Raw genomic sequence first — 14,201 nt, 5'->3', positions numbered from 1 at the left:
GGACAGGTCAGTGATTAAGAGCATCTGTTAACAAGAGATTAAACAAAATTTGGGCTGGCAGCTCAGCGGACTTCTCTCAGAGAAGTCTCCACAAGTAATCTTCATTAAGAAGTATGAGAGATGGGAATCTTGAGTCCCAAGAGACAGGACTTAGCCTAAGAAAAGCTGGAGTGGCCATCTGAACTCTTGGAGGCTGTTTCTTCATTTCAACTGGCATTTGTAAGATGGCTCTCTCCACAGGGTTATCATGAAGGCTAAATGTAATCATGCATGAGAGGACACTAGGAGGAACAACTCAAGTGGGTCATCATCTCATGAAAATTACATTCAATCAAAAAGGATTTGAAAATAAAGCATAAATTTTATATTCTGCTGGAGGTTCTGATGGAAAACTTGAATAATTGATACAAGGAGTAAAGTTAAAATCATTGGGAAAAACTAAAGTTATTATTTTCCAGACATGAGTGCTAGTTACCTTCAATCTGATACAAATTTGCCTATTTCCTGATGCTTCTAACTTTCCTACCCATTCTTTGCCCTACCTGGATTCAAAATTCGTCCCTCGCTCCCAGATGTAATGGTATTTTCTCCCTTTCTCCCTCTTTCTCTGCTCCTGCCTGAGTCTGCCTGGGACTGACTCCATGTTGGAAAACTTTTAATCTGGAAGGAACCTGAAACATCTAAATCATTCATTTGTTTGACAAGTTTGAAACCGAGGCCTGAAGAGGTTAAGTGACTTACATAAGGTCACACGCTGTCCTTGTTTCTCTTGGTCCATATTTTATAGCTTAATGTGACCTAGTTTTTAGATATTTGATCTCCCCTAATAGAAAACTTCTGAGTCTACATGTTTCTACTAAGTCCAAAGAAGCCAGATTTAATTAGCCACCATTTGAAGGCCTCTTCTCCAAGGGGTGACTTTGGAATAACAAAGTGGAGAAAACATCTTTGGTATAAGCCCACTCTTGGTACCGCCACTGGGCTCAAAGCCTTCCTCAAATAAATAATTCATGAGGTTAAGTTACCTTTGGGAACATAAGTGGAGGAAGGGACTTCATGGGAATCCATGTGCTCTGGGCGTGAAAAGATGGCTGTGCCAGGGGAAGGTGAAGTGGAGCTGGAGAAGGACGGAAGTGTGCCACAGACGTTGTCTGCCTCCTTGGTCCCCGGCTTGATCACCACCAGGTTCTGACTCAGACAGTCTGTGTATGCTTTGCATTTCATCACACTAGAAGGCACATCTGAGAAGGTACCCCGAGCACACTGCTTACACCGCACATCCTCAGTCTCTGTCCCTTTCTTCCGCACACCCCAACCCACAGGACACACCGTATGGGGGGCACAGGTTGCGTTAGACTGGAACATGCCAGGTGGGCAAGTGCATTCTCGGTCAGTCAAGGCAGCACAAGGTAATTTCTCAATCATTGGCCATGGGCATGGCTGACTACAGTCATGGCATTTCTCTATGCCATTCTCATGCCTGGTAAAGGTCCCCACAGGGCAACTGCTGCAGACACGCAGGCTTGTGTTGGTACAATGCTCAGAGACATAGGTTCCTGCTGGACACTTGTCACAGGTTAGCACCTGGCCGGTGGCACGGTCAACATGGCGGTATGTGCCAATGAGATTCGAGGCCTTCTGTTCTGGCTGAGCTGTGGTGGTGCTAAGCAATCCAAGCTGAAAGAAACAGAAGGGGAGGGAAAGGAACAAAAACCAAGAAGATGTTACATAGGAGCAGGGGGGAAAAAGGGTCAACAATTCCAGCACCACCATCATCATTCCTGTTAAAGATCCGACCAGGACTGCATCCTCTTGACAGCGTGCTGCAACACAGTAGAACTACAGAAACGAAGACGTGGATCCCATCCTACAGCTTGATCTACTGGCTGTGATGCTTTGGTTTCATTGCCTGACCTTTGCCTCAGCTTCCTTTTTTTCCATTTGTAAAATGAAACTGACAATGTATCTCAAATTGATTATAAAAATCAGTTGAGAATATGGATGTGAAAACACTTCATAGCTGAGATTTAAAATGTTATATACGGCTGGGTGCAGTGGCTCACAATCCCAGCATTTTGGAAGGCCAAGGCACGCAGATCACCTGAGGTCACGAGTTCGAGACCAGCCTGGCTGACATGGTGAAACCCCGTCTCTACTAAAAGTACGAAATTAACCAGGCATGGTGGCACATGCCTGTAATCCCAGCTACTCGGGAGGCTGAGGCATGAGAATCGCTTGAACCTGGGAGGCGGAGGTTGCAATGAGCCGAGATCTTGCCATTGCACTCCAGCCTGGGTGACAAGAAACTCTGTCTCAAAAAAAAAAAAAAAAAAAAAGTTATATACTAGACAAAATCCAAATGCAATAGGAAAATAACTTGCTAAATAGTTCTCTTCCTCTCCCCAACCCCAATGTTAAGCTGCCATTTCATGGTGGGAGGACAGGGCAGCTGAGAACCAGGAAGGCATGCATTCAAGCTGCCACTTCCACAGCACCAGATTGCCTGCTTGGCATTACCTGACAGTCACGGCATGATTTTTTCATACAGTTTGCATATGTGAAGCTAAACTTTTATTTATTTGTCAAAACAGAGGCGGGCCTTTGGCATTTTTGTAATGTGCTTTAATCAACAGAGTTGATGCTTTTAGATTCACATTCACACCCTGTTTGTTCAGCCTTTGAAGACCATAGCTACGAAAGCATGGGCCTGCAGCCACCCAGGAGAGGAAGCACAAAGCTAGACCCAGCAAGAGGGAGTCAACAGGCGCTTAGGGGAAAGGAAATTATATTTGCGGGACTAAATCCTGAGGTCCTTCTGAGAAGACAGTGGGGGAGAATAAGAATATTAAGAGAAAGGTTTTCTGCATTAATCAATATTGAGAAGTTCCAACAGTTTTCACTATCCTTTATGAAATGCACAAAGTTTATGTGTCAGGCCAATAATGGCTGCCTCAAACTACCAGCTACCCAGCAGGGCAAATTCCCTCTAAATTGGCTGCTATAGCAGTGACTAAGAGAATATATCAAAAAATTTTTTCATAGTGATCAGTTTCTGTCTTTTTAGCACCTTGACACTTAATTCAAGGTTCAATTCTCTCCCATCCCAAAATTTAACTATTTGAATCAAAAGTATTTCCCTGAAGTCCCTTCCCCTATCCCAGAGCTGCCCATCTAGTTAAATGACAATATTGAAAACTAATTTTCAGCTTATGACGGTATATTCATTTTTTCTGTCGAGACCCTCCCCCCTGCCAAAAAAAAAAAAAAAAAAAGGACAGTTGTTGATTCTCTTGTGAAGAAGCTTAACCTCATCTTAGAGCCTGGAAAAAATCTCCTGCTTGATGATAAAATCTGTAATGTCTTCCCTTTTCCCTTCTGACTTTACCTTTTGTTTTCTTGTTCCTTCTATTTGCAAAATAAGCCCCAGCCACCTTTTTCCGAGCACAGCAGATGCACTGGATAAAAGGAACCATCCTGCGGAGCCCAAGTTACATTTGTCAAGAATACCAGCTGGGCACAGTGGCTCACGCCTGTAATCCCAGCACTTTGGGAGGCCAAGGTGGGCAGATCATTTGAGGACAGGAGTTCGAGACCAGCCTGATCAACATGGTAAAACCCTGTGTCTACTAAAAATGCAAACATTAGCCAGATATGGTGGCGCATTCCTATAATCCCAGCTACTCAGGAGGCTGAGGAGGGATAATTGCTTGAGTCTGGTAGGCAGAGGTTGCAGTGAGCCGAGACTCCGCCACATTACTCCACCCTGGGCGACAGACTCAGACTCCATCTCAAAAAAAAAAAGAAGAAGAAGAAGAAGAAAAGAATACCAACGATGGGATTAGACCCTATCTCCCCACTAAAGACCCAACCCAAGAGGTTGCAAAAGTGGCTCTGCTCTGTACTTCCTGGCATGTCTACATGCAAAAGCAGTTTTACATAGCTGCGGTGTTCTGAAAGTTTGAAAGCTGTATTAGTAACCCAAATGGCAGCTTATTACTCTTCAATTAATGAAAGAAGAGAACTGAACCCAAGATCTGGGCAGGGAGTGGTGGTCCACGATGAATATCACTCTGATGCGTTGTGCGATCTAAGTCAGCCTCCCTACCTGTGTGGGAGGATGGGCGGTCAGACACACCCACACACTCACCAGGGTGGCTCTGCAGAACGAGCACAGGAGGTCATGAATAGCAAGCATGTGTGGATTTGGGTATGGAGTTGGGGTAGGCTTCCTACAGCTTTCTATATTTCCCCCCAGATATGCACTTCTAAATCTAAAGTAAGGAAACCTGATTACTGAGTTACCAAAGAGGTTTTCCCAGCTATACATAAAACCCACCTCCAAACGCCACAGCCTCCACACTCTTTCTCAGACTTTAAGTGGATTTTAGAGCTCTTTGTTCATTTGGAATAATAGATCAAGTTTCTAATTAAAGCAAAACTCGGCCCTGTTTAAACTGTATCATACTGGGTAACCCACTTTAGACAATGTGTCTCTAAAAAAGAACCTTTAAATTACCTCACACAACAAGAGACAATTCCAGTTCCCACAAGCAGAGCCCACAAACAATGATCCTTCCGCAGTCGCATGCGAGCTGAACACTAGAAATGAGATATGGCAAAAACTAGACACTATGAGTTCATTGGACAAATGCTTATTGACGATCTAATAGGTGTGTGCAAGACACCATGCCATGGGCTGAGGATAGAACCTTGAGAACTCTATTCCAGCCCTTATGAAGTTTACATTCTAGCCTGGGATGAATAGAAAAAGAATATACTCAATTCTCAACTCCTGACCTCAAGAAAAAGTAATTACTCGATTAGAATTGAGATCACTGCTGAGAAAGAGAAATATAGAATCCTATGACAGGGAATTTAACAGGCGCTTCCTAGCTCAGGGAAGTTAGAGAAACATTTTGATATAGCTCTTAAGGATGGAGAGGCAGAAATTAACTCCAGGTCAGAAGCAGTGAAAGGGGGTTAGACAGAGGGAGCACCAGAGCAAAAGTGTGAAGCAGAAGGAAGCTCAGTACAGGAACTAAAAATCTTGTGGCTCTATCTCAAGATGGAACAGAGGGGCCACAGTTACATCTGAAGAGCCTCCACGTGCTGATCTTAATTCAAAATGCAATGAGAAGTCATTAAATGTTTACATGATAGGTGGGGGGAGGAGGCATATAATTGCACCTGTGAATAAAAAAGCTATCTGCTTCAGAGCAGAGGGTGAAAGGGGTATATGGGAGAGTAGACGAGAAAACTCAGTTAGAGGGTGAAAACCAACATGGAAGGTGGTGGTGACTCGGACTAGGGTGGTGGATGTGGAAATGGAGAGAAGGTGACAGATTTGAGGGCTCAGGTTAGCTGAAGTTGGTGAATGATTACTTATGGAAGGGGAAAGAGGAAGAAATCAGTGGTTTTCAAACAGGACTTAAGCGAGCACTGGACAGAACACAGCTCTCAGGATGCCCCTTAGACCAGGGAGCAGGGGAGGTAAGCTCCAAGCCCCCCATCTCTGCCTAAACCAAGCATCTCCACTTTACCAATTTGCTAATGCGGCTTTCCAAGTAAGAATTTATTTGCAAGGGGTTTATTCCTGAAACAACTGAAAATCACTGAACTAGAAGGACCTCGAAGGCCTCTTCCAATTCTGAAGTAAACAGTTAACCCAATCTGTGCTGCAAAGCTGGAGGGACCGCTCCATGGGCTCTTTTGCCTGAGTGAAACCCTGCTGAGAGGAAGACTTGGCAATATCGCTTTCTCTTTATAGAGACTCAGATGGCACCTGAGAAAAGCCATTTTCCTAAGGCCTTTTAGTCAACTTATGATCTAAAACTAGGGCTTTTCCCACTAGCCTGGTGGCAACCCTCTGATTTCTAAGAAAATTAAAACACTGTAGAAATTATTCCCAATGATGATCTGGGAGTGAAGCAATGGGAAATGGGGATGAGGTGGACCCTATTCAAAAGTGGCATTTAAGAATGTTTTCCATATAATATGACAACAAGTTGAGATGCCACCCAAAGCTAATGCTAGGAAAACACCTGAATTAGGGGACGCAGTCATTGAAAAGTACAAGAGAGTGGGAGCCAAAAGATCTGAGGCTGAGTCCTACCTGGTCAAGATCCTTAATTCCTTCATTTGTACAGAGCTGGATAAACTAGATCGGAGACTCACCAAAGCCTCGGGTCTCAAAGGCAGCATCAAAATTACCTGGAAAGCTTTTTTAAAAAAAAATCACATCCCAGCCCCATCATCTGAGATCACTGTGGGTCTGCAATGGGGCCAAGAATTTATTTGGTTTTAGCTTTGGTTCATTTTCTTTTTAAGCTTTCCAAGTGATTCTGATGCCCATCCAAGTTGTGGACACCCTGAACTAAGGGCTCTAATCTCTGGTTCTAAGACACATTTTGGAGACAGCCCAATCACACTCTCCGTACCACTCTCTCAGCCTCTTAACCAATCTGGCACTTTTAATTGTTTTAATATTGCCCTGTATTAATTAATATTTTTATGATGAAAATAAACATTCATGTAATAATTCTAATAATTAGGAACTAAAAAGTAAAACATTTAAGTCTCTGCTCAAATGCACTCATTTCCAGAGAGACTCTGTTAATTTTGGTGCACATCTTTCCAGACCCTTTTCTGAGCATTTACACATAATACATACGTACATGCATGCATACCTTAAATTGGCTGTTCCCATTGATTTTTGTTTTGTTTTGCCTTACACATTCAAGGGGACTGTGGATACATAGTGTTCTGTGATTTGCTTTTGTTCATCTTCTAACACTGCATCACTAAAATTTGCAAGTCGGACTAGGTTGTATTCACCTCTAACCCTCTAAGTGTTTACAATTATTTCTGTCAAGTTCCACCTTCCCCGTAAAGCCTTTAAAATTATTCCTAGACACCCAGATTCCAAGCAGATGAGTGAACTCTTCATCACATTTCCTGTTTCTGTTCATCTTATTGGTGCCTAATTATATATTGTCTTGTGATGTTTGCTGATGGCCACTTAAGTGTATATACTTATCTTCCCATAATGATTACAAGCAGCTCAAGGCCAGGAACGACCACATAGATTGCATTTCCTCCCTTGCACAACTACCTCAATAATGAAGATCATGGGAATAAGAAGCAAAGCATTCTCCAAGCCAGGGGTCAGCAAACTAAATCCCACATGCCAATTGTTCCTATAAACACGTTTATTGGAATTCAGCCATTTATGTGGGTATTGACTGTGGCTGCTTTCATGCTACAGTGGCAGAGTTGGATAGTTCCAAAAGATACCTTATGTCCTGCAAACTTAAAATATTAGCCAGCCCTTTACAGAATACACTATATATACTATATGCTGGATAATATACTATCCAGCCCTTTATAGAGAAAGTCTGTCAACGCCTGCACAGGGCAGTCAAAAGAAATGTCAAAAAATACAGAGAGCAGAAGCTCACTCACAGAAATCGTCAGACCTCTGAGAGTTTAGCAATGAGTACTGAGATCTTGGCTTCCTTTCTTGACACCCACTCCAACTCACACACCAAATCTCATCCTTTCATCCCCTGCTTAAAACTCTCAATCACTTCCCACATGACTCAGGATGAAAGGCAAAGTCTTTAACAAAGATAGGGCTTTCTCTGGAATGCCATCCCTGACCACCTCTCCACTAATAAAAACAAGTTTCACAAGATCCTCTCATTCCCATTTTTTCCCCCAGTATGGCCACCACAATTTTGTACTTACCCATTTTTCTGTTTAGCATGTCTTCCCCTATGGATCACAAGCTCCATGTGGACAAGGATCAGGTCTATTTCATTTACTGGTGCTATCCATGCCCTCAAGGACCCGACTCATGGTAACGTCTGACAAGTGTTAGTTGAATAAATGAATGAATGGACTTACAGACCATACATAATTAGAACCAGCATATTAGAAGTGGTGGTAGAGGAAGTTGCTAAAGATGAGTGCAGGTTTTTTTTTTTTTTTTTTTTTTTTGAGACAGAGTCTTGCTCTGTCGCCAGGCTGTCTGCAACCTCTGCCTCCTGGGTTCAAGCTATTCCCCTGCCTCAGACCCCCGAGTAGCTGGGACTATAGGCGCCTGCCACCACGCCCAGCTAATTTTTTGTATTTTAGTAGAGACGGGGTTTCCCCATGTTGGCTAGGATGGTCTCCATCTCCTGACCTCGTGATCCGCCTGCCTCGGCCTCCCGAAGTGCTGGGATTACAGGTGTGAGCCAACATGCCCAGCTGAGCGCAGGTTTAAAAGCAAGCAGGAGAAAACCCAAAGCCTCCACAATGTAGCCACAATAACTCAAGAGATAAAGCAGTCTGGCCTTATACCCTTCAGTACAAGGGCAGATACTTCATTTCATCTCCAAAGACCCTGAGGACATCACTCTGTTTTAACAGAATGACAAATGGCTTACAAGAATTACACTCTGCAGGGTACTTAAGGTGACAAGCAAATGTATCAAAGAGTTAAAACATTCCCTCCTCGTTTCTTTCTTTTTTTTTTTGAGGGGGGCCAGGGGGTCTCACTATGTTGCTCAGGCTGATCTCAAACTCCTGGCCTCAAGCATTCCTGCCACCTCAGTCCCCGAAAGTGCTGGAATTACAGGCATGAGCCACTGGACCCAGCCTCCCCTCTTATTTCTTCAAAAAAGATGATACTAACTTGGTGATTAGAATTATAAGCAGCATAATAAGATTATCCTCTGGAAGTTATCTATGCTCTGTCCTAGTTTAAACTTTAGTTATTTGGAAAATTTCATTTATCCAAGACATTTATTTCACCAACAATGGATACATGAGGTAAATATCAGTGTGCCATTCCAAACTATACAGGATTTATGAGCACTATAAAATGCCTACTGAATGACTGATTAAAAGGTAAACCCAGAACAACACAAATTTCAAAAGAGGGAGGAGGTAGCTCTAAATAACCAACTCTAAGGACTCCCTGGGTCTCAGCATTAACCCTGGTGAGCCACATCACACCTCTCCTGTTGTCACTTCTATTCTAGGACACAGAGATGGGCCTGACTAAGGACAGGAAGCACCCAGATCTGCAAAGACATGTCAGAATGTTGATGCCTATTTATTTAACAATTCTTACTCCATGACCTCATCCTTCAAACAAACAAAACATTCCTCACAGCTGATGGTTACAATATATTTTTGTCATTCTTGTTCCCTATCAAACTCTAATAATTTTTAGTGGAAAATGAGCAAAGTCAAGGCAGCGATACACTTTTTTTCTATTCATAAAGGGCAGGCAGAGACACTGCCTATGAGTTTGTTGTAGAATTTTTTTAATGCTGCATAAAACTAATATTTGGAGAGGAAACCTGTTACTGTAGAGATGATAATGCAACCAAGTTATTCCTGAGATGGTGAATCTAAAACATGGTAACAGATGATCAAAAGGCAAAAGCCAGGCAGAGCTAGACCTTTCAGAATTTCTGATCATTTTATTTTGAGCATCACATTAAATATGTCATATCAAGACACTGGCTGCTTAGAATTCTGTAGATTTGAAGTGGGGGGAAAGGAACGCTCAAAGAGGAAGGCTTCAAGGACAGAGCTTCCACAAATCACAGACAGAACTGTTCCCAGTTATGTTATATACATTTGGTCAACTCTCGCATTTGCTACTATCCTCTCTGATTTAAAAAAAAAGTCTTCTGTTGCTAAGACAAAAGCAGGGACCATTTTTAAAACTGGCGAATATAGAGGATGCCAAGGCTAGAATGTGCTGACTGCAGGACTGGAAGGAGGCAAGCTCAGGGGACACTGGAAAAAGGAAAAGCCATGCGAGACTTAACCCAGGTGCTGTTTTCCCTGGAACCTGCAATGCAGGAGAGTGTACACTCAGCAGCACTCAGTCCTGGGGCCAAAGAACCTCATCTCCTTCCGTGTCCTTAGAAATAACTATTTCTAAGACTTCTGCATACATGAAGAAGCCAAGAGTAGGCTACCCATTTATTTAGTCACTAAGTAGTAAATGAATTGGCATTCCATGCAAGACAGGAGGAAAGATGCAGAAGGAATGTTACTCTGTGCTCACTAAGGATTTAAAGAAAAGCCTATAAACCAGGCAAAACCAATGACTCCAGCCAGTGCAGCAACTCCAGTATAAAAGCACACATAAACAAAACCTATTAATATTTTAGCCTATAGCGTGCTGAGCAGCCCAGATCTACCAGGTACTAGCTAGGTGTGATAGTGTGATCTAATAAATATATATTTGGTCTCTGTCCCTGGTTTCTGGTGCACAACTCCTAAAACCTTAAAATCTCCAGTCATAATAGTGTCTTTTGTATGCTAATGAGATGATTGGTGGCTGGGGGCTGCTAAGTAGCTTCAGGATAGGGGCTGGTCCTAAGAAAGACCAAGGTATGATTGAAGGGTTGGGACTTTCAACCCCACCTCCAACCTCAGGGAAGGGGAGAAGGACTGAAGGTTGAGCTGATCACCAAAGGCTAGTGATATAATCAATCGTGTCTAAGTAATGAAGTCTCCGTAAAAGCCCAAAAGGACTGGGGTTTGGAGAGCTTCTGGACAGCTGAACACCTGGAGATTCCCGGAGGATGGCGCACCCAGAGAGGGCATGGAAGCTCCATGCCCCTTCCCACACACCTTGCCCTATGCATTTCCTCCATCTGGCTGTTCATTTGTATCCTTTATTATATCCTTTATTAAGAAACTGGAGTTGGGCGTGGAAGTACATGCCTGTGGTCCCAGCTACTCAGGAGGCTGAGTAAGTAAAGTGTTTCCCTGAGTTCTGTGAGCCACTCTAGCAAATTAATCAAACCTGAGGAAGGGTTTGTGGGAACCATGATTTACAGCTGGTCAGGCCAAAGCACAGGCAAAATAATCTGCGGCTGGTGCTTGACATCAGATGTTGGGGGCAGTCCCCCGGGACTGTGTCTTTAAACTGTGGGATCCGACCCTACCTCCAGGTAGACAGGTCAGAACTCAATTGAATTAGAGGGCACTCAGTTGGTGTCTGCTGGAGAATTTGGTGTCAAAGGTGTTGTATTGAGCCTTGTGTGCAAGTAGAAAAACACGTTGGATTTTTTTTATCCTTAATTCTGGGTGGCCTTGGCAAATGACTCACTTCTGTGTCTCTGCTTCCTCATTAGTATAAAGGAGTTAATTAGCAATACCTACTCTTCAAAGACTGTCTTGAGAATTAATTGTTAATACAGATAAAGCAGGCAAAACGTGTCTGACACATAGTAAGCATTCCATAAATGTTATTTTAATTATCCATCCCGCCAACTTAACGATGTACTATATTTTAACAATCTTTTAGTTTTTTACTTTTATTTTTCAAATTTTCTAACCAGTGATGGAAAATCCTTTCTCTTTTTACTTTTCTTTTTTTTTTCTTTTTTTTTTTTTTTTTTTGAGTTTTTTGAGACGGAGTCTCGCTCTGTCACCCAGGCTGGATTGCAATGGCACAATCTGGGCTCACTGCAACTTCTCCCTCCTGGGTTCACGCAATTCTCCTGCCTCAGCCTCCCCAGTAGCTGGGATTACAAGCGTGTGCCACCATGCCCAGCTAATGTTTGCAGTTTTAGTAGAGGTGGAACTTCACCATATTGACCAGGCTGGTCTTGAACTCCTGACCTCAAGTGATCCTCCTGCCTCGGTCTCCCAAAGTGCTGGATCACAGATGTAAGCCACTGCACCTGGCCAAGACAATCTTTCAAAACACCCCAATTAAAATGCGAGTATTCAATTCCTGAGAAGTGTATCAAAGACTTCAGATTTTTAAAAGCTATAATCCTGAAACAAACCATCCAGGACTAAGAGCAAATAACGAAACCAAAAATACAGACTGCACAGCAAAGAGTTAAAAGAGAAACATGGGTCCACTAGCATTTTCAAAACATTTACAATAAAAACTTGGTATACAGCAAATGAGAAAACACAAGAGAGCAGAAAGGATTTACTGTTAATAAGTACTTTAGATAACTGGAGCAAAATTTAAGTAAGCATGTCCCACAGTGAGTTTCCCTGACCTAGTCCCATGAGATATTAATGATTCTACGGTCTTTAAAAAGAGTGAGCATGGGAGGGCAAGGGGAGAGGATCGCTTTAACCCAGGAGCTTGAGACCAGTCTGGCAACACAGGGAGACCCCATCACTACAAAAAATTAAAAAAAAAAAAAAAAGCCAGGTATGATGGTGTTCCAGCTACTCAGGAAGCTGAGTGAGGTAGGAGGATCACTTGAGCCCAGGAGGTTGAGGCTACAGTGAGCTGTGATCACACCACTGAACTCCAGCCTGGGTGACAGAGCAAGACCCTGTCCCAAATTAAAATAAATAAATAAACATTTTAAAAGAGTGAGTAAGCTCCAGTACCTGCCTGTTTCTGCTCACAAGCTAAGATTGGTTTTTACATTTTAAATAGTTTCTTTAAAAATCAAACAAATAATCATATTTTGTGACATATAACAATGATATGACAATCAAATTGTAGTGTCCACAAATAAAGCTATCTTGGAACACAGCCACACCCAATCTCTTAGGTATTGCCTAGGGCTGCTCTCAGCATTCAAACACAGAATTAAGTAGTTAGAGCAGAAATCACATGGCCCATAAAGCTGCACATATATACTATCTGGTCCTTCACAGACAAAGTTTACCAGCCCCTGGCCTAAAACTTTAGAAAGTGCTCCTGATTAGAGCCTTCTCTCAGAAAGGCACAATTAATATTAACCTATTGACGGCTCCAGCAGGCCCTGCAGGAGAGCTGCCAGAAATGGTGACTTAGTTGAACCTAGCACTCCCTAAACATATTTGACCACAAAACCCTTTCCTTATATAATCAGTATTACTGTCTTGCAGAACATACTAATGTAGTTCTTACCACAAATATGACACTAAAGTCCGAAAAGTCAACAAACCCAACGTTTAAAACATCACATAGAAAATTCAAAGTTATCAGAATAGTTCATTGCACCTGCAAAGAGATCAATTTCTGTTAAAATGAACAGCACCAACAAAATGAAAATATTCTCAGACACAAAATATTTTCAGACACAAACAAAGAAAAAGGTTTAAAAATATAAATCTCAGCTGGGTGCGGTGGCTCACACCTGTAATCCCAGCACTTTGGGAGGCTGAGGCAGGAGGATCACTTGAGGTCAGGAGTTTGAGACCAGCCAACACGGTCAACATGGTGAAACCCCGCCTCTACCAAAAATACAAAAATTAGTCAGGCAGGGCGGTGCACGCTGTAATCTCAGCTACTCAGGAGGCTGAGGCAGGAAAATCGCTTGAACCCGGGAGGAAGAGGTTGCAGTGAGCCGAGATCGTGCCACCTGCACTCCAGCCTGGGGGACAGAATAAGACTCTGTCTCAAAAATAAAAACATAAATCTCAACTTTTATGTTATTAAATATAATAATATTAAAAGTAGAATGTAAAAAAGACATACACTGCTAATAAAAGCTTATAAAACTAAAAATGTATATAAAGAATTCATGCAAATGTGGCTAACATAACTCCTACTCAACAGTTATAACAGAGGGCTACATGAGTACATAATTACAAAGGTGATCATCCTATGGATAAATGTCTGATATCCCTAGGAGCTATTGAAATTCAAATTTGCACAACCAAGGACCCTCACATATCTATAATTAAAGCAGCATAAATAAATTATAGTTATAAACTCCAATACTGGCAGTCTTGTGGGCTAGAAAGCACATTTATAGGTGGCTGGTGGCATTCTAAATTAATTCAGTTCTTCTGGACTACAGTCTGGCAATGTGCAGCAAAAGCCATAAAACTGCCCATTCATTTCCTTTGACCCAGCAATTCCACTTTGAGGAACGCACTTTGGGGAAAAACCAAAAAGGAAAAAGAGCCATTGGTTTATACAGAGACAACTTCATTAGTGCTGCTTGCAATGGAAGACCAAAGAGACAGCAAGCCAAGCATCCAACAACCGTAGAATGGCTCAACACAGTGCCAACTGGAGGGGATAGAGCTATTAAAAAGTGGCAGCCATAAAGGCTTGAAAAGAGTGAATCACAGGCACCTCAAACTTATTCAATATGCATCCAAACTTAAGGCCTCTCAGTTTCACCCACTGCTCCCCAAGCCTTCCCTTTCAAAGTAATCAGACCACCATAGACTGCTCAATGTGGGAACCTAGGAATCAGCCTTGATCACTGCTTTGT

The 14,201-nt window shown here is 42.5% G+C and overlaps 1 protein-coding gene across 2 annotated transcripts in view; it reads right to left on the bottom strand.

Moving 5' to 3' along the window:
- TNFRSF21 (TNF receptor superfamily member 21) overlaps nucleotides 1–14,201 on the bottom strand; it is a 73,390-nt gene that overhangs the window by 49,316 nt on the left and 9,873 nt on the right. For both annotated transcript variants that reach the window (XM_015136511.3, XM_077999823.1), the window contains exon 2: nucleotides 1,026–1,677. In XM_015136511.3, the coding sequence (XP_014991997.1) occupies nucleotides 1,026–1,677 (652 nt within the window). The remainder of the gene's footprint in view (nucleotides 1–1,025; nucleotides 1,678–14,201) is intronic.

Source organism: Macaca mulatta, chromosome 4 (genome assembly GCF_049350105.2).
Source record: "Macaca mulatta isolate MMU2019108-1 chromosome 4, T2T-MMU8v2.0, whole genome shotgun sequence".
Taxonomy (NCBI): Eukaryota; Metazoa; Chordata; class Mammalia; order Primates; family Cercopithecidae; genus Macaca; species Macaca mulatta.
Note: the sequence above shows the minus strand (reverse complement) of the source record. Positions and strands in the feature narration are given on the sequence as shown.